The 26,379-nt window shown below is 49.3% G+C and overlaps 1 protein-coding gene across 16 annotated transcripts in view; it reads right to left on the bottom strand.

The window, feature by feature from the left end:
• Ralgps1 (Ral GEF with PH domain and SH3 binding motif 1) overlaps positions 1–26,379 on the bottom strand; it is a 243,215-nt gene that overhangs the window by 176,020 nt on the left and 40,816 nt on the right. For 8 of the 16 annotated variants that reach the window (XM_052723160.1, XM_052723159.1, XM_052723162.1 and 5 more), the window contains exons 4-5: positions 19,449–19,499; positions 16,618–16,704 (exon numbers count right to left, since the gene is read on the bottom strand). In XM_052723160.1, the coding sequence (XP_052579120.1) occupies positions 16,618–16,704; positions 19,449–19,499 (138 nt within the window). The remainder of the gene's footprint in view (positions 1–16,617; positions 16,705–19,448; positions 19,500–26,379) is intronic. The other 8 variants (XM_052723164.1, XM_052723165.1, XM_052723166.1 and 5 more) reach the window with 1 other exon arrangement.

Below are 26,379 nucleotides of genomic sequence, written 5' to 3'. Positions count from 1 at the left end.
AGAGCTGCTTGCTTTCAATGAGGAAAACAGACACCATGTGAACACACTACTCAGGGCACACTCCAAGTGTGATAAGCAGTTACAATGGGGTTAGGGGAGCAAGCAGGATGGGCTTGACAGCCAGCACACAGGCCTGGAGGGAGACCTAAGAGCTGGGGGGAGGGATGGCAGCAGAAGCACAGAGTCGTGGGTGAGCGGTAGGGTCACAAAAGGCCAGGAAAGGAGACAAGCGCACCATGTGGCCTGCACATGCATCTTAGACACCTGGGACTGAGCTAAAGCCTCTGAGGAAACTACTAGAAAGTTGGAAAAAGCTGTGGATGAAGGGGCGTTAGGGAAGGAGGAGCAGATGTGGGTACAGAAATATCCTCTAGAAATTAAATGTCAAACCCCAAGGGGGGGCAGAGGGCAACCAAGCCGGGAAGACACACTGATGGACAACAGGCCGGGAAGACACACTGACACAGTGGAAGGAGGGGGCAGAGCAGAGAACAGATAAGAGACAGGTAAGCGCCAGTGACAGGCAGGTGTCCTGCTGCCAGCATGACATGGTGTGTCACACACCAGGAATGGGTGTGCCACAGAAGAGGTGGGGGGAACATCACAATTCCAGGGAAGCAAAGTGTCATGGGCTTGCTCTGGGGCTGGCTGAGAGGCAGAGCTAGACGCCTATCCAGCTGGAAGGAAGCTCAGCACCCCAGGAGCCAGCAGCTCCTTTGCTGTGCCGACTAGAGGCACCCAGTCCTCCACAATGTTCCTTCCCACTCACCAGGCTGGTTTCGAACAATGCCCTTCATCCACCACTGCGCCTCACAGGTAACTTTCTCCTCCCTTGCCTTACCTGTGTTCCAGCTGCTCCCTTTACCAAGACACCTTTTATTCCTGCTTTTTCACATTACAACCGTTCTCTAGGCCACAGACAAACGGGACTCCTCAAGAACTCTCTGGCAATTTCCCCAGCTAGGAGTACTGGCTCCCCTCCCATGTGGCCCTTGGCTTATCTTCTTCAACATGGCCTCTGTGGTCACATAGGTCAACTTCTTATCATTCCCCTTAGACCAGTGACTCCTTGACCATCCCTGGACCCCTTAGAACACCAGACAGGCAGCCTGACAAGTGGTCTGCCTTGTCCACATGTGCTGAGCAAACAAATGATAAGCATGGAACTCACCACCCCACACAGGCCCCAGGAATGCCTAATCCAACCATAGGAAGGTAGTAATTATACTCCAATCTCTAACTCCACTCCAAGACCCCAGACATCTGGCCCTGGGCACATTGGCTTCCTCCAGATGCCACTCAGACTTCAAGACTGCTGAAGGCCTGACCTCAGCACATCCAATGCCAAGACTGGTCAGCCTCTCTGTCTACTCCTACATCAGAGACAGCTGGCCTGGGCCCCACAGCCCCACAGACACGTTGGGATCATGGTGACAGTCTGGGCCCTGAGTGTCATGGATCTGAGAGTTGGGAAGAAGGCAGAAAAACAGCTGTGCTCTGAGCAGGGGATGGACTGGTTCAATGCTGTGCAGTGGAGAAGTGGCGGATAACTCCAAGAGTCTGTCTGCAATGCAGAGGACCACCACCCATCCTAGGAGGAGGATCTGGGAAGTCAGCCTTTCCACTAAGGAAAGCTGATCTCAGTCACAGCACCGATGTTCCAGAGCAAAGCAGTCTCCAGCCATGAACTGAAGCTTTTCTTTAAACTGTGCCTGCAGGAGGGCCAGAGCTTCAGGGCTCTGCATGCCCTCAAATCGGGGGCCCTGCCCGAAGCTGTCTAGTCAGAAGGCAAACAGCACAGGCTATCTGTAAGGACAAGCAAACACTAATGAATTTCGGAGCATGTCTGGTGCTTGCTTTTATGGATCATAAAATTATCTGGCTGCTTCCTGCCCATGCTGACAGGCCAATGAGGCAACCCCAAGTATTTACAGTCCTCAGGCACTGCCAGGGCCATTCTACAGGAGGTATGCTGGGGAATGGAGTCAGAGAGCAGCCTTCCCCACTCCACACAAACCCATTTGTGTACTCTAACATTCAGCTTAAACTCTGGCATGCAGAAGCTTATTAACAAGCATTTGTTAAACATCTTGGGGTTAAAAGGGGAGTCAACTTTGCTGTCCTGAATTGGGCCCAGGTATAAATTTAATCAGAAGTCACCAAAATGGCTTTTTACATGTTAGCCAAATCTAAACAAAGGATCAAAATGTAATATGTCTGTTAGACACAGACATGGTCTATACACCTATAGAATTCTGGGTCCACAGGAAGACCTCCTTGTCCGTACTACTGATCCACATCCAAGCTCCAGGCCAGACCTCTCCCTGTCCTCACAGCGCTGTCATGGCCACCAAGTAGGAAGAGACTCCTTCCACCTCCAAGGAGTCCAAGGGATACTCAGCAGATGCCAGATAAGCCAGGTGGCAGGCAGCCTGGAGTCCTCCAGAGGCCGGCTTTCCCCACCTAGATCCGGCACTCACAGGCAGAATCACTAAAAGCAGGTGGAACCCCACAGAAGGCCACTTCTAAGCCCAAGCAGCTTGGAAAAAGAAAGCTGGTCATTTCCTAACGACCAAGTGTCCCCACGGCTGACTAAGCCCCATAAAACCAGAGGCTCTGTTAGTAACTGTGATGACTGAGAGGCAGGGGCCTCCATCAGCAGTGAGCTCCTCCACAGGTTCCCACAGCAGCCCTGGGCCACCTTCCCAGCCCCTGTGCAGAATCCTGCATGGAAGGAATCTGAAAGGCACTGACTGAAGAAGACAAGGTCTCAGAGCCTGGGCTGCCAAAAGGTAGATGGCCAATTCGACTCAGGGGACCCTGGAGGACACTGGCTTCCAGTGCTAGCTCTTCTCTGGAACCTGCTCCTCACCTGGATCCCATCACAGGGTGGGAAGCAGACAGTCACTCTGAATGCCACATGCCAGAGAGCACCGGGTGGTCACCAGCTCTGGGTGGAAGAATATGAAACCTGGGCATAGGGAGAGAAGGAACCGGCCATCAGGACATCACCCAGAGGGCCGGAGAAGGCCAACAGAGGCAGGAAAGAGGACAAGAAGAGGGAGATAGAAGATAGTGCCAGGTCCCGAGTCTGGCCTTTGTCTACCTCCAGCTTCCATGAGATCTGGTCAGATAGATGCCTCCTCGGGCTCAGAAGACCCCAGTTTTGGTTACTTGAAACCAAACTCATTCTGTTCCCCTGGTCTCCCACTGTTTTTATGGTTAAACCCTTCAGCCAAGTCACCCCAATGAAAGAAAGGGTAAAGGAGGGAGGCCTTGGAAAGCTCCCTTATGGGAAAACAAGCCCCCAGGGACCTCCCCGGAAGAGTCCAAAGTTGGGAAGCACATAGCCTGGAGACATGTCTTCCCCCCAGCTCTGAGGGACTAGAGTCTTGATATTCCTGGTGCACAGCTTGGCTCCGCTGCAGTAAAACATCCACCAAGTCAGGGCTGTGGGCTAATTAATCGTCCATGGATGTGAGGAGAGAGGGAGTATTTTAGGCAGGTTCCCATCCCAGAAGCACATGAGGAAATGTTTCCAGGCTTTGAAGTAGTGGTGGGAGCTTTAAATAAGGGAAAAGTCAGCCTGAACCCTGAAGCACAGGAACTCAAGGAAGTTATGCAAACTGTCCATGACTGCAGAGCAGCAGGGTCCTAAAGCCCAGGTTGCAAGCTTGTAAGTCAGATGGAGAGCTATGCTCCCAGCACCGTCAGGAAGGCTCACCGGCCAGCTGGCAGATCAGAGGAAGACATTTGTGGTCATTATAGTAAAAATAACAGAATTGAACCCCACCACCAACAGAGTTATTGACATCCATAACCATCATGAACGGTGGTCCTGTTTCCAGTGCTCTCAAGGGTCGGAGGACACAACGGAGGCAAGGCCCATGAGGGAATCTGAGTTGCTACTATGAAGAAGGAAATCAGATGTTCCTAGGGCAGCACAGGAATGAAGGCAACAGATTTGGGAAAGCAGGATGTGGTGGTTTAAATGAGAATGGCTCCCATAGGCTCATATACTTGAATGCTTAGTCACCAGGGAGTGGAACTGTTTGAAAAGATTACACAGATCAGGACTTGTGATCTTGTTGGAGGAGTTATGTTACTGGGGGTGGGCTTTGAGGTTTCCAACGCCCAAACCAGGCCAGTCTCTGTCTCTCTGTCTCTGCCTTCAGATCAGGATATAGAGCTCAACTATTTCTCCAGCACCATGCCTGCATGCCTGCTGCCATGCTCCCTCCATGATGATCTAGACTAAGCCTCTGAAACTGTAAGCCAGCCACAATTAAATGCTTCCTTTTCTAAGAGTTGTCTTCTGTAAGAGTTAATTGTGTCCCTTCACAGCAACACAAAGACTCAGGATGAGGCTGACTATGCAGCAGAGCACAGGACAAAACACCCAGTGACCGTTTTAGGAAACCTTAGTGAGGTCTATGGGCCTATGGGTAGAGTCTATCTAGCTCCCTAACACTGGTAAATCTCCTGCGGGGAGCCTACAGGCGTCCATATCACTGCGTAACACTGAGCAGAATCAGTTTCTATGACAGAAGTGAGTCCTGGGGGGATTGACTGGCATCTAGAGAGTGAGCTCTGATCATCCTAAACTCAGGCCTGAGATTCAAGTCCTGGGTGTATATTTTAGACATCTGGTGATGACAGACACTCAGGAAAAGGAGAAAAAGAAGAAGAAAAGGAACTTGAACAGTAACTAGTCACAAACTGAAGGTATTTCCGGCACATCCTCCCAGCTCTCTAGTCAACACCATTGGACCGAGACGCTAATGAAGATTTAGAAGTTTTCCCAACCTGTCCAGGCACCATAATCCATGTTGCAAACCAACATACCACAGTTTCCCTAAAGAGAAGATGCTGGAGGGCCTTCTCTTCTCTTGAGGATTTGGGGAAGAATTTAACCCAAGATCATCTTACCACTTCCCAGCTGATGGCCACTGGCACTTCTCTCCAGGCTGACCTCCGAGGGGTTTTGCTTATTGGGTGCCACTAAGGTCTCAATTCTCAGACTACAACTGCAAACCAGCCCCTCAGAGGACCCCTATGCATATACTGCATGTGCAGTTTAAATGAAATATCTTTTCTCCCATCATAATCATCATGCCTAACTTCCCTCCCTCCCTCTCTCTTCCATATGCAAAAAATCATGATCAACTTCCTGAAAAGAATCAAACAAAATTCGAATTATGACAATAAAATGATGTACAACCTACACTGCAGAGCATCTTGCCATCTGTCATGTGGAGCCAGGAACAGTCACCTTGGCCAGTCCTAGGACCATAACCTCTCTAAACGTCCACCTCCTCCTTCAAACAAGAGGATAATAAGATTGCCTGCCTCCTGAGAGTGTTGGAAATGTTCAGTGGATGCGTGTGTGTGGCCATTATTGTTGACTATGAAGTCGGGAGCCAGCAGATGGTTCAGCAGGTTAAGGGTACTTAGACTGGTCAGTCCCCAAGACACATGGCTGGTGGAAGGGGAGAAGCAGCTCTCACATGCTGTCTTCTGACCTCTTCACACATGCTTCGGCACACACAACCCCCATAAACAAACAAACAAACAAACAAGTGTAATAAAGTTGGAATTGTGGGAAAAAACAAAACTTTCGGGCAGCCAACACATTTGATACTCCTTGACACTTCTCCCTTGACATTCAGTCATGTAGAATATTAGTTCAAGACGTGTTACAGTTGTTTAAGCTACGGAATATTTGTTTAATGATGCAAAGATGTGATGCAATCTTCTATGCTGCATTTGTTTAACTCTGTGAAGTTGTGTTACTCTGCCTGTCTAAAATACCCGAATGCTCTAACAAAGAGCTGAATGGCCAATAGCAAGGCAGGAGAAAGGATAGGCGGGGCTGGCAGGCAGAGAGTATAAATAGGAGAAATTTGGGAAGAGGGAAGATAGAGGAGCAAGAGAAGGAGGAGGACATGGGGGCCACCCAGCCACCCAGCCACCCAGCCACACAGTCACCCAGCCACCCAGCCACACAGCGACACAGCCACACAGCCAGACATGGAGTAAGAAGTAAAGAAAGGTATATAGGAGAAAGATAAAAGCCCAGAGGCAAAAGATGGGCTATTTTAGATGGGATATTTTAAGTTGAGAAAAGCTGGCTAGAAATAAGCCAAGCTAAAGCCAGGCATTCATAAGAAATAATAAGACTCCATGTGATTTATCTGGGAGCTGGGTTGCACCCCCCCCCAAAAAAAGCCTAAAGAGTAAAGAGTAAAAACAACCAACTACCCTGATTTCTTGTTAGGTCTCAATGAATGATTGCAAATGGGACCCCAAGGGAAGGTAGTGGCACATGAAAGCACCACCCCAAACAGCAGCACCCTCTCCAAGGGCTTGCAGCTGAACCCACACTACATCTGTCTCTTCATCCTCAAGCCCCCCTCCACACACACCCCCAAAGAAGGGAACATCAGGATCATCCTCACTGATGGCTGGTTCCCAGGGAAGTTCTGAGTCCATGTTCCTCATTTCACACTGTATGGCAACAGCCCTTGAGGGTTCTAGAACAGCTCTGCCCCTCCTATGAGCACAAAGTCTGCAACACCTGCACCCCACCCCCAGTCTCCTTTTCTAAAAGACAACATGGCCTTGAGGATCCATCTCCCAGCAACGTCTATGGTGGTAGATTGAAAGGCTTCCCTCATTAATATGACCAAATAGCTGGTAGGTGAGCCACACCGATGAACTAGGTGCAGTCTTGTCTTCCAGGGCCCGGGCGGCTGGAGCAGCTTCTGCTCTGCTCCATCTCATTACACAAACCTCCCGAGAAGGCAGAGGGCTGGGGCTCAGTCCCATGAAACCACGGCTCTCAGAACAGGCTTTCAGTACCATAGCGGCCTCTCGGTGTGTGCCAGCATGCCACAGCAAGAGGGCCCCTTGCCTCACCAAAGCTGAGCCAGATGTGCTCCCAGCTGAGCAATAGCTCCTCAGTAGAGAGTCTTGACACGCAGTGAAACGGAGTTTGGCAAAGAAACTGTTCGCCATTTTGAGGACCTGGCAACTTCCCCAAGAGTCTGCAGCATAAGAACTCTTCCTGGACACTCACAGTATGCAGGCAACATAGGCCAACAGGAGCCAACTGCCTGGTGTAGCTAGAGTTTTCCTGCCTGGCCCACGGTCAGGGCAAACCTCTCTCACCTGCCAGTCCCACAGCCGCTCAGACCTGACCAAGTAAACACAGAGACTTATATTGGTTACAAACTGTATGGCCGTGGCAGGCTTCTTGCTAACTGTTCCAGCCTTTCTGGAACAACGCAGCAATCACCTTCCGTGGCACCTGTCCACAGGAGTTAAAAACTCACGTGCACACAAACTCCTGCAGACGCATAGTCACAAAAACTTTATTCACAACTGCCCAGACTGGGCAGTACCCAAGATGTCCCCTGGCAAAGCACAGACTATGGCACACCCACACAACAGACTAAGAATGCTGGGAAGGGAATGAGCACTGACATCACTGAGTCAAAGAACCAACCAGGAGACGCTGTGGGGCTTTAGTTAAAGACATCCTTGAAGAGCAAAACTCTGAAGGCTGTAGAAAGACCAGTGAGTGCAGGAGTAAGGGAGGGAAGGGTGGCTGCGCAGAGCGTGGAGGGCTTGAGGGCACTGAACATGTTCTCTGTGATTCATGTGTGCATGTGTTGTCACACATTGCTCAGACTGGGTAATGATGATATGTCAGTATTGGTTCACTGATTCTAACTCATATGATGTAACAGTTGGGGTGGGATGCCATGTAGGGACTCTATGCACCTTAATCTCAATTTTGCTGTGAACTGGGAACTTTAATTAAAAAAAAAATGACTTTGAGATTTTGTGCCTGAATGTACATCCATTCACCACATGCATGCAGTACCCTCAGAGGACAGAAGATGGCGTTAGATCTCCTAGAACAGTAGCTATAGATGGTTGCAAGCTGCCGCATAGGTGCTGGGAACTGAATCCAGGTTTTCTGGAAGAGCAGCCAGGGCTCCTAACAGCTGAGCCATCTCTCCAGCCCTGGTTTCTTAAAAATAAACTCCATTTAAAAGAAAAAGTTAGTAAAATTTGCATAAAGAAAGTTCATGCCAAGTGGTTCTGGAGTGAAACCTGTAAAGTATTTCAGCAAGAAGTCACAAGGATCTCTCAACTCCTCCATCCAGCTCCCACTAGGAAAGGGGTCAGCACTACACTGACAGGGCGAGGCACCTCAACGGGTTCAAGTGCTTGCTGCACAGACCCCATGACCTGAGCTCAAGTTCTGGAACCCACAGGAGGAGAGAACTGATTCCCAAAAGTTGTCCTCTGACCTCCACATTCATGCCATAGCACGTGTGCATACACACACACCAATAATTAAAATAAAAATATAAATATAACACTGTTACCAAAACTGAACAAGAACACTACAAATACATCTATACCAATATATGTTATCATGAAGATACAAATATTCTAAATCAACAAACAAAAAGTTAATGAAATAAATCTAACAATCTACCAAATGAATTCTTCTATACCATGATCAAGCAGGACTTACAAAGAAACACAAGGTTGACTTAACATTTTTAAAGAATCAGTCTGACCTAGGCAGTTCCTCAATGGAGGCTTTCCTATCAGAGGGTTCTAGACTGCAAATCTGACACTGAAAGCTAACTAGGAGGCTATGCATCTCTGTGTGTTTAGATCTTCCATACCTTATTTTGGTAATCAGAATGCTCTGTGGGCCTTCTGCAGGGAGTGTCATGATTACTAACTGATGTAATCAACAGTCCAGTCCACTGTGGGCAGCACCATCCCTAGGCAGGTCATCCTGAGCTATATAAAAAAGCTAGCTAAGCATGAGTCTGTGAACAAACCACAAGCAGTGTTCATCTATGGTCTGCTTCAAGTTCCTGCCCTGGCTTCCTTCAAGGATGGACAGAGACCTGTGAGCTGAATAAAACCCTTCCCTCCTCTGAGTTCCTTTTAGTCATGGTATTTGTTCCAGGGAAAGAGATGAAACTAGAACACAAAATGTCCACGGTCCAGATGACTCAACATTATTAAGATGTTGATTCTTTCCAGATCCATCTACGGACTCAATGCAACCATGGTCAAAATCCTAGCCAGATTTTGCTGCAAAACATAAACAAAAATTTCTAAAATCCGCATAGAAATGCAAAGGACTAGAGTAGCCAAAAGTTTTAAATAGCAAAGTTTTAAGGATGTACACCACCCAACGTTAAAAGTAAAGTCGATGAATGGGAGGGGAAAGGCATTACAGTGAGCATGAGGCTACTTTCTGGATGGTGTATATTTATCTTTGACAAGGGGATGATTTCCTGGGCATATACTTTGACCAAAACTCGAGTTGATGGCATTACTGTGCCTGGTTTGTTATTTGTCACTGTGCCTCAATGAAACTGAGAAATGACCTCATTCAGTCTTCAGGTCCAGTCCTTCAGAGTCATCATGTCAGCAACCCCATTCTGCAGGCAGAAAAACGCAGACTCGGAGGGCCAAGCGGCTTGAAACCAGGGCCCTTCTCCTCTGGGTGCTTACGTTTTGGTCACACTGACTGACATGCTTTGGGATCTGCTTCTCCTCCAGACAGTGAGTGCTGACCAGTATCAAGTATGTGCCATGCCAGACACTGTGCTTAGAGTGGAGAATGCAGCTGCCATGAGGAAGATCCTACCCATGGGGGATGTGCAGTGCCAGAGCTGGGCCCTCCGGAGACTGGCCTATCAACCCTGTCTATGGATTTTCTCATTATACCCCATCTCCTCTCAAAAATGAAGAAATGATCTGTAGGTCCTCTGCCTACACAATCGCCTGTACTGATCACACTATGGGACATATTTCACTACTATCTCTATGTGTGTATGTGTGTGTGAGATGGGGGGGACCCATGGACCACAGTGTACTCATGAAGGTCAGAGAACACCTGGTGGAGTTGGTTCTCTTCTTCCACCTTTATGTGGGTTCTGGGCATCAAACTTGGCTCTCCAGGCTCATGCAGCAAGTGCCTTTACTCACTGAGCCATCCTGAAGGCCCCTCACTCACCTTACAGATGAGGAAATGAAGGTACCAAGAGAAAAAGGCACTGTTTCTTGGCCTCAGAGCTAGGGAGCAGCAGAGTCAGATCCTCAAGCAGATCTTGCCAGCAGGGCTTACCACCCCCCTCCCCCACTAAAATGCCTGATATTATGCAGTTGCTCCCGAAGCCAGAATCCAAACAAAGCATCCCTCCCCTGCAGACACAATCACCCACAGGAGCCCAGCCCTTTAGATGAGAACAGCTGCTCGGCAAAGGTCTGGTTTGTGTTATTAATTCACTTAAAAGGAAATTTGGTTTCTAACCAGCACTCATGTCATATCCGTGCTCAAGAAAGGAGAAAAAAGTGAGTCTCAAAGTTGCAAAGTGTTAGCTGCATTCATTCTGACGTGCTGCTGGCCAGGTCGACAGCCAGACCTGACTCCTGTCGATACCATGCCTTGGGCTGAAGAGAACCCTTTTCGACTGTGTCTCCAGTGTGACAGAGTCACTGCCACAGACAGAACACCACTAGAGACCAAGGAGCAAATGGTAAATGTGATCTCAGAGCAAGGGCAGACGAGAGAGGCCTTTGGTGCTTACTGGCACCGGCTCTGAAAAGCCCTGTGCCGGGAGCCATCTTCTCCATGCCTTGGCCTCACCTGGAGGCCAAGTGTGCCATCCTGCTATTTAATTCCACTGTTTGAACAAAGGGAGGCGGTACTTCATGGACAGCAAGTGGAAAGGGGGACTTATCACCACTGTCTCACCTAAATGTGTCAACAAATAGCAAACAGCCTTAGGCACTGAAGGGCCCTGGCACCATCCCTGTGTCCTCAGGTGACTATCTAGAGCAGCAGACTGGCCAGATGCAAACTAGGGGGCAGAGGTGTCCAGAAGGAGTGGGTTAAGGGAAGCCACAGCACCCTGGAGCTCTAACTGCACCCCATCTGCTGAGGCATCTGGACACTCCAGGTGAAGGGGGCAGCTTGCAGGAAATGAGATGGGAGGGAACATGAGGGGGACCTGGTGTGGTGGGCTGCCCATTACAGAGCTGAAGGAGGATGGCCTACCTCCTGAGCAGTAGGGGGGAGGAAGGCTCTAAGCGGGTCAGGAAGATGGCCAGAGAAAGATGTCTGCAGCTCCAAAGAGAGAATGGGAGCCAGGGCTGATGAGAAACGACTGGGCTCTGCCATCCACAGGAGAAGAAGTGGCTGTGGCTGAGCTGGATAAAGCAGAGGGAAATGGTCTGTGCACACTGCCCAGCACATGACCTGAGAGGGGTTTCAATGATGTCAGTGAAACCTAGCTCTTTGCCACAGGAGACTGCCTGCTGGCGGCTCTCCCCACTCCCAGGGCCAAAGGGAAGAGAGGACACACAGGGGTTGTCCCACGTCCAACACTGATCTCGGCTTTCTGGAATGTCCCTGTCTTCAGAGCAGGCAATACAGCCAGACAAGCGGCCAAAGGGTCAGGTCCTGACCCTCACAGCAGTCTCCCTGAGCCCCAGCATGCCCCTGCTGGGGAACTGTGGGCCTGCACTGAGCTGGGCTCCTGAGATCAGTCTGAGGCATACCAGCAAGTGTCCCCCAGGTGGCAGTCAGGTCCCCAGTTCCACAGGAGGGGGAGTTAAAATCAAGTCATAGAGGCCACCTCGTCTTTAGACAATGCCCACTTTGTCTCAAACATTTGGTTCTCAATGCCTCACCTCTTCACTTAGCCAGAGCTGGTCCTCTCTAAGGCCACAGACAGGGAGGCAGGAAGATAGTCACTGCCTGGAGTCCAGGGGAGGTGGCTATGACACTCTGGTTATCACCCTCCTAGGCTCCCAGGCCAGGCCCACACGTGCTCCTGGTCATGTTCCTCTACAGTGATGTCTCTCTCTCGCCTCTTGGGTCAGCTCCACCCTCCCTTCTTGTCCTCATGCCCTCCATCTCAGGCCGTTGTCTCACCAGGTATCCTCAACTCCACCTCAGCCCCACCCCATGGCATAGCCATCACCCACATGCAGTCACCAGAGCTCCTCCAATCCCAAACTGCTCCAAAACCCTTCCTACCCCACCCTCACTTCCACCCAAATCTGTCGCCTTCTCATTCTCCTGAGTCTTCCGCACTGCCTGCACCTTTGACCCTTTAATTTTGTTCTCCACAGGCAAAACACGGCCAAATTCCCTGAGCTGTGCTAAGACATCCTACCCAAGGGTCCGTGTCCTGTCACCTTCCAGGCCCCGCTGTAGGCCACAGCTCACATCTCCTCTCCACAGCCACAGCCTGCTGCTTCTCTGCTCAGCCTTCATAGCAGCCTCGAAACCAGCCCCACACCAGACTTCCCATTCTCATTGCTACCCTACTACCCTACATATCTAAACCCTGCAAGATCCCCCTAACTCCAGAGAGGTATATCTCAGAGTGGCTGTCTTAAAAACCAGCTTTCCCTGCTGTGGGATGTTCTGTATGGCAAATGTGTTGCTCTGATTGGTTGGTAAATAAATCACTGATTGTCCCGTGGTCAGGCAGGAAGTGTAGGCGGGACAAGGAGGAGAATAAAGCTGGGAAGTGGAAGTCGGAGAGACACTGCCAGCCGCCACGATGACAAACAGCATGTGAAGATGCCGGTAAGCCACGAGCCATGTGGCAAGGTATAGATTAATAGAAATGGATTAATTTAAGCTGTAAGAACAGTCAGCAAGAAGCCTGCCACAGCCATACAGTTTGTAAGCAATATTAGTCTCTGTGTTTACTTGGCTGGGTTTGAGCAGCTGTGGGACTGGCGGGTGACAAAGATTTGTCCTGACTGTGGGCCAGGCAGGAAAACTCTAGCTACATTTCCCCTTTTAAAACCCCTCAGTGCTGAGCTCAAACTCTTGAGCTGAGTCTACCTAAGCCTCCCTGCCCTCGCATGCCCAGTCCAGAGTACCCGCCCAGTACAGCCCCTTTCACAAGCTCCTGCTCCTTGAAGATGCCCAGGGGCCTTGTGTTCAGCTCTGTGCTATATCACTGGGTCTCTAGACCTGATCCTTGAGGCTCTTCTCTTGCCACCGCCTTGGCTGTAGACCTCACCATAAGTCCCTGTCCCTTGAGTCTCATCTTGCAGGAGAGACTTGAGCACACACACTGCGATAAATAACTTGTACAGCCCTCAGACCCTCTTAAGAGCTGCGACATTCTGTTTCTGCAGCGGTCTGGGCTGCTGGCCCTCTCACTCCCTCATTCACCCACCCCACACACATACTCATTGCCTCCTTTCCCCAACCCTCCAGTGCCCTGTGGCCTGGTTATTTCTTTTCTGCTTTTATTTGCAAGCCTGCCTCATGCTGGACTATAGCAAAGTTTCTGTCATCCTTGTCTCTTTGGTCTTGGCACAGTGGACTGACGTATGAGTGAGTAGAGGTGGGTCTGATGACTGGGAGGTCTGACTGCGGGGAAGGGGCATCATGTGAAGAGGTGAGAACACAGGCACCCAGAGAAGCTTTGCATCTTCCCAATTTGGTTCCTGCCGTGGCTTGTTTAACCACGCCCAGCTTGCTGGACACTGCAACTGCTGACAGAATGACACGGACTTCTAGGAAGCTCTGGGCCCTGGCCAGCATCCTGCAATGATGCCCTGGGGGAGCCGAGGATGATGGGGAGAAAGCCCCAGAACACCAGGCACCAGAGCACTAAATGCTGCCAAACATACAGTCTGTCTTTTTATTCCACCTGAAACTCCATTTTCAGATCATGATGGTTAATATCATCAAGGGGACAGGATCCAGAGTCACCTAGACAACAAACCTGCTGGGAAAGTCTCTGAAGCATTTCTAGGGTTGTTAACTAAATATGTTCCTTAAACATAGACAGCACCATCCCACCGGCTGGGATCAAGGACTAAATGAAAAGGAGAAAGTGAGGTGAGCATGACTGTTTATCACTCTCTTTTCCTGACTGTGGAAGCCATGAGACCAACTGCCTCACATTCCACACTGCCATGCCCTGGCTGCACCGGCAAACCACAAGCCAAAATAAACCCTCCTTTGAGGTTCTTTGTCGGATGGTCACAGCAGTGAGAACTAACACAAATTCTCCTTTCATCCTACCTCACCAACGAGACACGATCCCTTTCCTCTCCAAGGGAGCCTGAGTCCCCACTCCATGTTCAAGGGCCCTTGGGGGCTGGCTGGCATCTAGACACCAAGGGCTCAGGGACAGATGCACAGCCGCTCTGCTATCAAGTGCTACATCCTCCAGGGTGCTGGCCCCCCACAAAGGCTTTGCTGAATAATCTTGCAGTGAAGACTTTCCATCCACAATACATAGAGCCAGCTCAGACTGAGCAGCAGCAAACAGTGGTCACAAGCTACTGGCACTGACCAAGTTCCTGTGTACCTCCTGAAGTTAGAGAGAGAGAGAGAGAGAGAGAGAGAGAGAGAGAGAGAGAGAGAGAGAGAGAGAGAGAGAGAGAGAGATCCCCCATATCATGCACAAGGAAACTGAAACACAAGGAGAGGAAATAACGGTTCAGTCTTAGCTGGAAAGAGAGCAGCCACACCATCCCAGCTCTGACAGATGAGCATGCTGCATGGGATTTTTAAGCAGCAGCTCAGCTCTGATAGGGCCATGAGCTGAGCAGAACCCAGTCACAGGACCAAGCGCAAGTCAATGAGGTGAGGAAATGTCCACCACCCACACTGAGGCCTGGCAGAGCTGCAGAGAGAAAAACAGCTACACTATAAAGCTGAAGCTTTTCTCCTACAAAACAGTTCCATCCAAGCTCTATCCACCAAAAAGGCTAGAAGCAAAGGCAGGCACTGCCATCTTCCATGCAGACTGGCATCTACAATCCGTCCCAACAAAAGACACATGGCCCTGACCCAGGCCTCGACACCAAAGCTGACACAACTCTAAGCACCTTGTTGAACCAAAAAGCAAAGCACGAAGCCCTCCAAGCCAGCAGGACCAACGCTGACAGGTTTCAGGGCCCATGTTGGCAGCTCCTGTCAGACCTGGACAGGGCAGCTATGCAGCAAAGGAATGGTGAGCAAAACTGAAAGACACAGACCATATGAACACAAGTTCATTACCAGTGACTGCTTACCAAGAACAAACAAAACACACACACAAACCATCACCACCGTCACAACCATCTCAACAAACCACCATCATCATCCCTATCTCTATCATCACCAAAGAGTGATGCCAGCCACAAGGGTGCCAACACAGCTCCCACCACTTTCCACTGGGACAAGTGGCTCCTGCACTTACATCATCATCTGTAAACAGACTTGCCCCATGGTAAGCTGAGAGCTAGATGACATCGTACAGGTAGTCTCTGAACACTAATCACAATGTCCAGCATGTACCACAGATCCTAAAGCTTTGACAGTTACGTCTTCTGGAGCCCCAGTCTCTGTGCCATGTGTTCTTCATACATTTCCCATGTTTAGATGGCTTTCCTGAATGGTGTTCACCATCCCCATGCTATGAAAGAGGAAACACAAACTTAAAGAAGTGAAGTCCTTGGCAAAGTCCCGATGACTAAAGTCTTAAAACCACAGACTATCTGTGAGAGATGGCACCAAACTGTCCCTGTGATTCGGACCTCCCCGTGCTCAACCCTTGTCTCACTAAATAGGGCTGATCTGTGAAACTAGCAAAATATTGTGGGAAGGGCAGGCCAGGACTCCAAGGTCAGGTCATAGTCGTTATGGCTTTACCTTGCTTTTCTAGGTCACTTCTAGGGAAACTCACCATACCACAAGAACACTGTCACATCAGGAGGACCTGAGAGTAGTCTTATGGAAGGTTCTACATGACAACAGCCAGGACTAACTTACCAGATGTCACAGTGGAAGCAGGTCTTCAGACCTAGCCACACCCTCAGCTGACTGCAGCCTCCTGTAAGCCCCTGAATATGACTATCCATCCAGGCCATCCCTGGATCCCAGTCCATCTGGTAGCTTGTCACACAGCAACAGAGAACTGACATGGTAACCTTGGAGTACCTTACAGTACTCTCTTTCTTTAGTGCACAAAAGGAAGCAAGCAACAGCAGATCTATCAGAAGGTAGCTGAAAGAAGCCAATGTAAACCCCACCCAAGGTGCCTGTCCTGTCCCAGAGCCCACATTCCCCCCACACCACCCAATAACAGGCCACATTAGCACCCATCCATCTACAAGCCTGCACATAGGCAATGGGCCACTGAACATCAGATGTGAAGGGTAAAGACATAGAGGCAAGGGTCTAAGTAGGCAGGGCCCTGAGCACCACTCACCACAGGGACTGCCTTCCTCCTAACAGCATCAGAAACTCAAGGACCCACATGGCTGGGTCCTTTATGGGGCTTCATGTCTCTCCTACCTCCTCACTTTTGTCAAAGTCTCCATGACACACCTGTGTGCATGCAAATCCCACTACCTGGAACATTCTTCCAGAAGCACCAATGGATGCCCTCCAAAAACGTCTGAATTTCTCCAGAGCTGCAGCTAGATGGGAGCCCTGAAGACCTCCAATGTCAGGAATCATGGCCCTGCTGAGCATTCTTCTATTAAGTCAAGTTTCCCATATTAATAAGTATAGTGTCAGCAGACAGCATGATAATAACTCACCAATGTTGGGAGGAAGGCGTGGAGGAAGCAGAGATCTGGGCCCACTGGCAAAATGGCCAAAAAGGAGAAACAGCACATGCCCCCCTCCTAGGAAAACCCAAGAAGTCCAGTCACCATCTCAAACCCAGCCAGTACTGGGGAAGATCAAGAACTATTTCCTAGACATGTGTGCCGATACCAAATCTACAGCCACACCAGCAAAGGTGGAAGCCATGTGCTCTGCAGGAGTAGGCACTCAGATGGGCATGAGTCAAGTCCTGGCTACATGGTCCATGGCCACAATTATTTGTATTATCTATGTGGGGCTGAATTCAGAGGAATTTTAGTCAGTCATCAGATAGGAGCAAACCTTGAACAGCCCATAGCCATTGGTTTTTGAGTCTGCTGCTGGGGTTCTCTAACTCTAGACCACTGAGTCTGAGCACATCAGTCACTCTCCAGCAAAGAAGCCCAGACACCGAGGCTTTGCTTATTCATTTCACTCTATGCACAGCCAGGCCTATAGGGCATTGTCCACAGGGCTGCTGACCTGCTAGGAGCTTAGCTTACTCAGTGCCCATCCATCTCTCACACTGGCCTCTGCTTCCTGGGAAGTCTGACCTACATCATACAACTGCCTTATTCATGCCCTTCCCACTCTGGGGTGGTCCTACCACAACATGGCAGGCATCCCCAAAAGGAAAAATTCCAGTTTCAATCTGTGAATAGTAACAACAGCAGCAAAGAGGCCAGGGCAGCTCCTGGCTCCTTTTAACCATTGTTTTGACAATGAGAATTGGGCTCCATTTTCAGGTAACTAACTTGTCATCGGCCCTAGAAGTTCAAGCCTGGAGTTGTTCCAGATCATTCAAAGCAGTTGGCTGTGGCTCTTCACTCTCTGTCAGTCACCTAGTTGATTTTTGTGAAATAGTACCAACTGGGTTCCAGGCCCGACCCAGAGATGCAGATTCAGGCCTAGGGGTGGTAGTCTGGGAGCCCCATGCTTTGGCAGCTGCTCTGATGATTCTGAGACTTACAGCTCCAAAATAAAACTGTAAAGGAAAATGAATGCACTTTAACATCTGGGAACAACCTTAAGATGTCAGCTGGAAAGGCTCCCTCCATGCTGCAGTGCCCTGGAGAATGGTCTTGTCTGGCCCTTGTTGAGTCTCTGGAGTGGTAGGCATCCTGTTACCCTTATTTGCCTCCCACAGTCACACCTGGACATTGAGGGCCACCTGACAGACTAGGTCACTACCCTTGACATTCAGGTTGAAAAACAAAGACCCATAAAAGGGCTCCAGATCAAAGCTAGCCTCAGCTGCCAGGCATGGAAGCACACACCTGAAATCCCAGCATTTAGGAGGCAGAAGTAGGGTGATTAGGAGTTCAAGGTAATCTTTGGCTACACAGAAAGTTCAAGGGTAGCTTGAGATATGTTAAGACCAGAAGACCACCTCTCAAAAAAAAAAAATGAAAGACTGAAAGGGAGACAGAGAGATCTGGAGAGAGCCTCATCGGAGAATGAAGGCAACTATCACCAGCTCTAGCCAGCAAGGCTCCCAGAGGCAGAGAGCTATTAACTGGGACCAAGCAACTGTTCCACATAAGTGATGAAACAGAAAAAGATGCCACCACCATTTAAAAACACCATGCATGGGTCAGGCAGTGGTGGCACACGCCTTTAATCCCAGCACTTGGGAGGCCAAGACAGATGGATCTCTGTGAGTTCAAGGCCAACCTGGTCTACAGAACAGGTTCTAGGACAGCCAGAGCTGTTACACAGAGAAACCTTGTCTTGAAAAACTAAAAACAAACAAAAAACCCCAGCATGCACAGTAAGCCCCCAAAGGCAGTGTAAAAAGCACACACTAACACAAGTCTCCGTCACTTCACAGCCACCAACAGTATGGACTTTTCCTGTGCTGTGGGATGGCTGGGCTTGCGGTTTGGCTCCATTGAGACATGCAGTCACTGTAAAGCTAAATGTACTCTGAGCCACACATGCTGCAGTGGCCCTTCTGAACTGTCTCCCTGCCTGCACCTCACCCCAAGGCATAGCAGCAGTGTCTGCTCATCTTGACCCCAGCCCCTGGGCCACAGGTGACTGAGCACTGGCCACATGACTAAACTGGGCTAGACAGGGAGAGCTGTGTCGTCAGTCTAGGAAGCTGTAAATGTGGGTCCTTTGGGGGGTTAAGTGGACCACACGGACAGACAGGAGAGGAAGGAAGAAGGAAGTGGAAGCTAAGGCAGGGACAGCCACACCCAGCAGTTCTCCCTCTGTGGGGACCCCGGGGAAAGGTTCTCAGAAATTTCTGGAATGGATTTGTGTTACTTGCTAGCAAAGAAAGGGAACTCCAGGTAAAATAATCACAACCCCCTTACCAACTAGAGAATGCCACCAGAAACTTTCATTTCTGAGGATCCACACTGACTCTTCCCCCTTTATCACTTCTAAAATGCACATATGCTTTTAATATAAACACGTGAGAGTTTGCTGTGGCAACTAGTTTCAAAGCAGAAGCAAGGCAACCACTGGGATGTGGGACAGCACAAAGAAAGCTCCACACCAAACAGCCCTCACATGCCCTTCTCCAGTGAGTGCTCAGCCAGGACAGCCTGGGACAAGGAGGACAAGGAGGACAAGGAGGACAAGGAGGACAAGGAGACTGCCGCACAGTAGAGACAGGACCACCAGCCAGGCTGCCTGCCAGACTGGGCCAGATGGCGGCCTTCTCAGCAGAACCTGAACTTCTGACTCAAAATGGACACATGTGTCTCTGGAAGGCTTCAGAGGGCCATCCCTCCCGAGCCCTAGCCCAGTGGGTGTGCATAAAGATGGTACAAACCTCCGGCTGGATGGCTTTGAACACGGGGATGTCCATCAGTGTGATCTGACTCTACAAGAGAACAGAGACACATGGTTAGAGGCTTTTAAACTAATGCCTGAAACACAGAAGTCTTAACGTATTTACGGGGTACCATGTGATGGTTGGACACACGAGTGTGGTGTGTAACATTTAAATCAGGTCAGATATATCTATCTTCTCAGACAGTTATAATTTCTTCATAACAAAACACTGAAGGTCTTCCATGCTTTCTGCAGTACATAGTTCACCCTCTGCACTAACACAAGCTGGAACTTCTTTCTCCACTAATCAGTTGTTTCCCCCCCCACCCTCCCCTCCTCCCAGACTCCCCAGGCTCAGAAAACCACCTTTCCCCCGACAGCTTCCATGAGACTGACCTTTTCATATTCTCCCACATATGAGGGGACCATGCAGCACATGCTTTTCTATGCCTGGCTTGCTTCACTTAACAGAATACTCTCTGGTTCTAACTGTGTTGTCTCAACTGACAAGATTTCATTCTTTTTCATGACTGAATAGTAACCCACTGTCTGTTTGTGCCCCATTTTCCCTATCCATGCATAAGTTTACCAACTCAGTTTGTTTCCATGTCTTGGGTATCGTGGGTGGGCCTACACTAAACACAAGTATGGACTTCACTTGCTTTGGAGAAATACGCCACAGTGCTGGGGCTGCTGGATCATACACTAGTTCTTTTTTGGGTTTTGGAGAAGCACCTTCACCGTTTTCTTTGACAACTACACTACCATACATGCCCAGTCACGCATACACGGTGTCCTTGTCTCTCCATCTCACCAGTGCATGCTGTCTTTCAACTTTTTGGTAACAGTCATTTTCTCTTGAGTTAATGAGTTCTCCTGTGTTTGAGTTACCTATTCCTGATGACTTCTGGGCATCCTTCCATGTCCCCTGGCCACCTGCATGCTTTCTCTGGGAAAGCCCACTAGGTCCACAGCTCAGGTACAAATCCCACTATCTCTGTTTATTTTGGTTTCATTTGTGTTTTTCGCTTGTGAGCTTTCTGAAGTTCCTTATATAATCTGGATCTTAACTCTTGGCGAATGTATAGTTTGCAGATATTTTCTCCATCCTATGGGCCGTTCCTTCATCCTGCTGACTGCTTCCTTTGCTGGGCAGAGTCTTCGTGTCTGATATAACCCCACTAGTCTCTTACTGACTTCATGTCTTGTCCTTTCCAACCCCCTAAAGCAGTGGTTCTCAATCTCCTGATGCTGCAACCCTTTAATACAGTTTCTCATGCTGTGTGACCCCCCACCCATAACATTATTACATTGCTACTTCATAACTGTAGTTTTGCTACTGTTGTGAATTGTAATGTAAATAGCTGATATGCAGGATATTGATATATGACCCCTCTGGAGGTCACGACCCACAGGTTGAGAACCACTGGCCTAAAGCATCCCCTGTCATGCCTCACACTGGTGTTTTCTTCTACTACTTTCAGTTTCAAGTCATTTTAATGCAGTCTCAGCTGGTTTTCATTGCTGAGGAGAGAGATATAAATTTCCATGCTGCCCGCCCTACCACATCCCTCCTCATAAATCTGTGCCCACACCCTTCCCTTTGAAAATGAGATGAACTTCCAGCCTCAGAGCTGATCGTACTCACTTGGAAGATGGGACAGGGAGTAAGGGAAACATTTTAGTTTGGAAATATTTATACTACTTAGGTTTTTGTTTCAAGTATGAATTACCTAATTTTAAAAAGTTGTAGATACTCTATTTTAAAATTTAAGTGATAGATATCTATTACTCAAATTTAAATAAATGGTAGCATATGGAAATTAGACTGCTCTTCTGAAGTCTCTACCTCCCCGAAATTACACGGCTAAGAGCTATTTGAGATGTGTCCACAGACCCCATATGAGGCCCTCAACTATTTATTATTCCACCAGCCCTCGGTGAGATCAGAGAAACAGCTAAGAGGCAGCTTGGAGAACCTGGAAGCAGTGTGGCATGGCCACACCACGTCTACTGCCCTCCTCCGTTCAGCGTGGCCACACCATGTCTACTGCCCTCCTCTGTTCAGTGTAGCCACACCACGTCTACTGCCCTCTGTTCAGCGTAGCCACACCACGTCTACTGCCCTCTGTTCAGTGTGACCATACCACGTCTACTGCCCTCCTCTGTTCAGTGTGGCCACACCACGTCTACTGCCCTCCTCTGTTCGGTGTGGCCACACCACGTCTACTGCCCTCCTTTGTTCAGTGTGGCCACACCACGTCTACTGCCCTCCTCTGTTCAGCGTGGCCACACCACGTCTACTGCCCTCCTCTGTTCAGTGTGGCCACACCACGTCTACTGCCCTCCTCTGTTCGGTGTGGCCACACCACGTCTACTGTCGTCTGGTTCAGTGTGACTCTTGTACAGATTGGAAAGAAAAGAAGAGGACCCTCCCATAGCAGCCGACAGGCTGATGCCACTAATGGGGCCAGAAGCAGAAGCTCATCTGGGGACCAGGGGAAAGGCACCACTGCCAACAATTCTTTGGGCCAAGGTCACTTTGTGGTGATATTGTATCCCCTGATATATTGTGCACCCTTATAAACTTATCTGGGGTCAGAGAACAGAACAGCCACTAGATAGGAGGCCAGAAAAAAGGTGGCACACACACCTTTAATCCTAGCATTCTGGAGGCAGAGATCCATCCAGATCTCTGTGAGTTCAGAGTCACACTGGAAACAGCCAGGCATGGTGACACACCCCTTTAATCCCAGGAAGTGATGGCGGGAAGCAGAAATGTATTTAAGGCGTGAGAACCAGGAACTAGAGCTGGTTAAGCTTTTAGGCTTTTAGCAGCAGTTCAGCTGAGATTCATTCCAGATGAGGACTCAGAGGCTTCCAGTGTGAGGAAACAGGATCGGCTGAGAAGCTGGCAAGGTGAGGTGGCTGTGGCCTGTTCTGTCTCTCTGATCTTTCAGCGTTCACCCCAATACCTGGCTCCGGGTTTGTTTTTATTACTAAGATCTTTTAAGATTCGTACTACATCACTTCATTATTTACCCACCTCTGTGTGTCACATGGGAGCCAGGTGTCAGTTACCACATGCCTCTGAGACAGGCCAGGAAGGAGAGCCATGGCTTTTTGTAACACATGGTCTACTGAACCTGTCCAGTGAGACACAGTCAGATCTTGCAGTCCACAAGATAGAAATTTAAAATGAAAGATATAGAATGTCTGATGTGACACAAACATCAATTGTGTGTGTGCACATAGTGAGGAGGTAATGAAAAATGCAGCTAATGCAGTTACAGAGACAGGCTCATGTACTAGCACACGGATGTACAGCCCAGGAGCCTAGACATTAAGGCCCACTGGCTTGGCCGAACACTCACATACCAAAGTTGCTCTAGGGAAAAGGAAACAGAAGCTGTTACACTGGACTACCAAGAAAACACTAGAGAAAAAAATGGCAACACAAAAAGTGTGTTACCTATGGTCATAGCTGGGGCATAGGCACAGAACTGTGGCCAGCTCCTGGCACAATTCAAAGGCGCTCTGAAGTCACTGGGTTGCTAAAAAGCACAGACACAGACCAAAGCATAGCATCCTCGGAGTTGAATGGGAGGGAAATAGGCAGGGCTCTGTGTAGTGAGCATCCTGTGGACACAGAGGGGAACGTTGCCACTAATGGAAGCTTGGCACCAAGAATAATGAGGCACCTAATTAGGAATCCCAGCTCTTGTGCTTTCCCCTTGGTGGCAAGGGGTGTGTGACATCTGCATATCCTGTCCTCATGATCTGGGTAGGTTGGCTACTGAGTGCTGCAGGCCCACAGAACACAGAGCTCCATCCTGGGCAGTACAAGCAACTGCTACCTTTTCTGCTATATATACCCCAGGGGTTGTTAGCCACATACTCCGCACACCTGGCTCAATTGCACCACACAAGGAGCAGAAAGGCCTTTTGAAAACAGAAGACTAAACAGCTCAGGGCATCCTTGGAAATCTTCTGTGTGGTTTCAGTTCGTGTCCTTCCTGCCCGATGGGACCCAGGAGTGTGTGCAATGACACTTAGGAGAAGAGCCCAAGTCCAGCGGGTATAAAGATGAGATGTCCTTTTCCCCCCCTCCGCCATCTGCTTAGGGGTTCCTACAGAATTTCCAGGGAAGCTACTGCAATGATGACATATCAGCCGTGTTTCTTTGAATGGTCTAAGTTTCACATCCTGATCCCAGCTCAGGCTGTCAGTCAGAACTGGTGCTCAGATGTTCTCCTCAAGACACATCAGTGGCTGTGGAGACAGGCTGATGAGTAAAGTGCTTGCTGTTCAACCTGAGCCTGGATCCCCATCACGCTCATAAAATGTGGGGTATGACAGTGTGTGTTTTTAATCCTAGTGCTGGGAGGCAGAGACGGGATCCCTGGAGTTCCCTGGCCAGCAATCTAGTCTAATCGTGAGGCCCAGGCCAGTGAGAGACCCTGTCTCAAAACATAAGATGGAGAGCAACAGGGAAGGACACCCAGCATTGACTTCTGGCCTCCATACAGACCCACGTACACCACGTGCACATGTACACACACGGAGAAAAAACAACACCAACAGTGCTGGTCCCAGGATGGGGACTGTCTGCTCCTGACACAAAGAAGGTTTTCAGAGACCTACTCCCATTTCTACCTCTCACCTTTCACCAGAAAGGATGCAATGTCCAGGGCAAGCCTCTAGCAGGACAAATATCCAAGGAAAACTCATCAGGTCACCAATGTCATAATACTTTACTACCACACCAAACTTGTTCAAAGGCTGCTGCTGAGCAACCCATTCCCCAGGGATATGAGGGCTCCAGAGCTGTCAGTCACTCCCAAAGGGGGGGGTGGCACACGCCAGGTGCCCACAAGGTGAAGCCAGGTCCCATTCCCCACTTGTGCCCAGGCACCAATTCACCCAGTAGAGAGCCTGAACAGGGAGCACTAGTCAGACCTCAGGGTCACTCGGCCACAACCTACTGTGCTCTTCTCCATCCCCAAGAGCCAGGGCCACTCAACACTGAGCCAGGCTTTGACTAGAAATGGCCAGTCACCGCAACTCCATGACATCTCTGCAAGAATGAATGCTACAGCCCGGAAGGGGCCTATCAGAGCACTGTACATCCCCCACACTCCCAAGAAAAAAGTGGTAGTATGTGGTTAAAGGAAGCTAGTTGGCTAGCCAAAGGGGAAAAATGGTTTTTGTTTATGATGAATATTATAGAATATTATTCTAAGCTGTGTTACTTTTGTTTATGCTGCATTTGTTGAACCCTGTGAAGCTGTGTTACTGTGCCTGTCTAAAACACCTGATGGTCTAATAAAGAACTGACCAATAGCGAGGCAGGAGAAAGGGTGGGCGGGGCTGGCAGGCAGAGAGAATAAATAGAAGGAGAACTCTGGGAAGAGGGATTGGAGAGTTAGGAGCCAGAGAAGAGGAGGACTCCAGGGGCCAGCCACCCAGGTACACAGTGAGCCACGGGGTAAGAGTAAGATTTACAGAAGTAAGAGAACGGGAAAAGCCCAGAGGCAAAAGGTAGATGGGATAAGTTAAGGAAAGCTGGCAAGAAACTAAGCCAAGCTAAAGCCAAACATTCATAAGTAAGAATAAGCCTCCATGAGTGATTTATTTGGGAGCTGGGTGGCAGGCTCTCCAAAAAAGAGCCAAACCCTCCAACAATAGATGAATATGCATATTCTTAACAGTATCACACGGAATCCTCATATCCTAGACATGGCCTTCACGTAAGGCTTTCCCAAGACCACAGTAAGCAAACAAAAGCTGTCGGTTAACATTGTATTGTACAATAGAAGGTACCTGAAAGTCTGCCATTAGATCCCTCACCAGTGAACAGCAACAAGCACTCACAGAACACTAAGCAGTCAGCTCCAAAGGTACTCCTGAGTTAAGAGCTCACAGAGCCAAGGGAGGCCACAACCACAACAATTGTTAGTCACAGCCAGAGCCATGGGAGCCATGACCAGAACCCTAACCAGAGACATGAGATCCATGGCCAGAGGCACAAAAGCTACAACCAGAATGCTACTAAAGCCACAGCCAAGCTATAGGAGCCACAGGAGGTCACAACCACAGCCACTGAAGCCACGACCAGAGCCGTAGGAGTGATAAACAGCCACAGGAGTCAAGACAAGAGCCATGGGAAATTATAACCCAGAGTCATGGTAGGCCACAGCCAGAGCCACAGGAACCCAGGACCACAGTCCTAGGAGCCACAAGAGACCATGACGAGAGCCACAGGAGCCATGACCAGAGCCACAGGAAACTATGACTGGAGCCATAAGAATTATGACCAAAGAGACATGATAAGTCATGACCAGAGCCACAGAAGGCTGTAACAGAGCCATGAGAGCCACGACCAGGCCATGACCAATATTTGGGAAACCTCAGATTCTCAGAATGGGAATACAGACCATATAAGGAGAAGCTGCTGGCTGGCAGCCAGAGCCACACAGACAGCAAAGATCCACCTGTAGTTGGTGGCTATAGAATCTCTAAACCATGGGAACCAGGAAGAAGAAGGAAGAGGAGGAAGGAGGGGAGGAGGAGGAGGGCATGTCAGGGACCAGTCTTGGCTCTACAGAGTAGAATAGTGCTCAGAGTCAGGCTTAAAGTCATCCCAGAACCAACTCCCCTCCCTAACAAAACCCCAAGAGAGGGAAACATCATGGCAAATGAGAGGCCAGCTCTGCTCCACTGAGGGATCATCCAGAAACCAAACACAGGCTGAAGAAAAAGGATCCTGCCTATTGCTGCAGGAGATGGTACATAAATGTATAGAAGGTGGAAGTAAACAAAAAGGAGGAAAACAGAATCACACATGCATGGGGTCTGCAGCCAAAAGTAGAGCGAGCAATATGGTTGGCTTTGTGAAATGTGTCAGCAGCAGGTCGAAACCTTTGCCA

The sequence above is a fragment of the Peromyscus californicus genome, unplaced genomic scaffold (assembly GCF_007827085.1).
Source record: "Peromyscus californicus insignis strain IS unplaced genomic scaffold, ASM782708v3 Scaffold_7__1_contigs__length_154581171, whole genome shotgun sequence".
Lineage (NCBI taxonomy): Eukaryota > Metazoa > Chordata > Mammalia > Rodentia > Cricetidae > Peromyscus > Peromyscus californicus.
The sequence above is the reverse complement of the archived record's forward strand: the minus strand, read 5'-3'. Positions and strand labels throughout refer to the sequence as shown.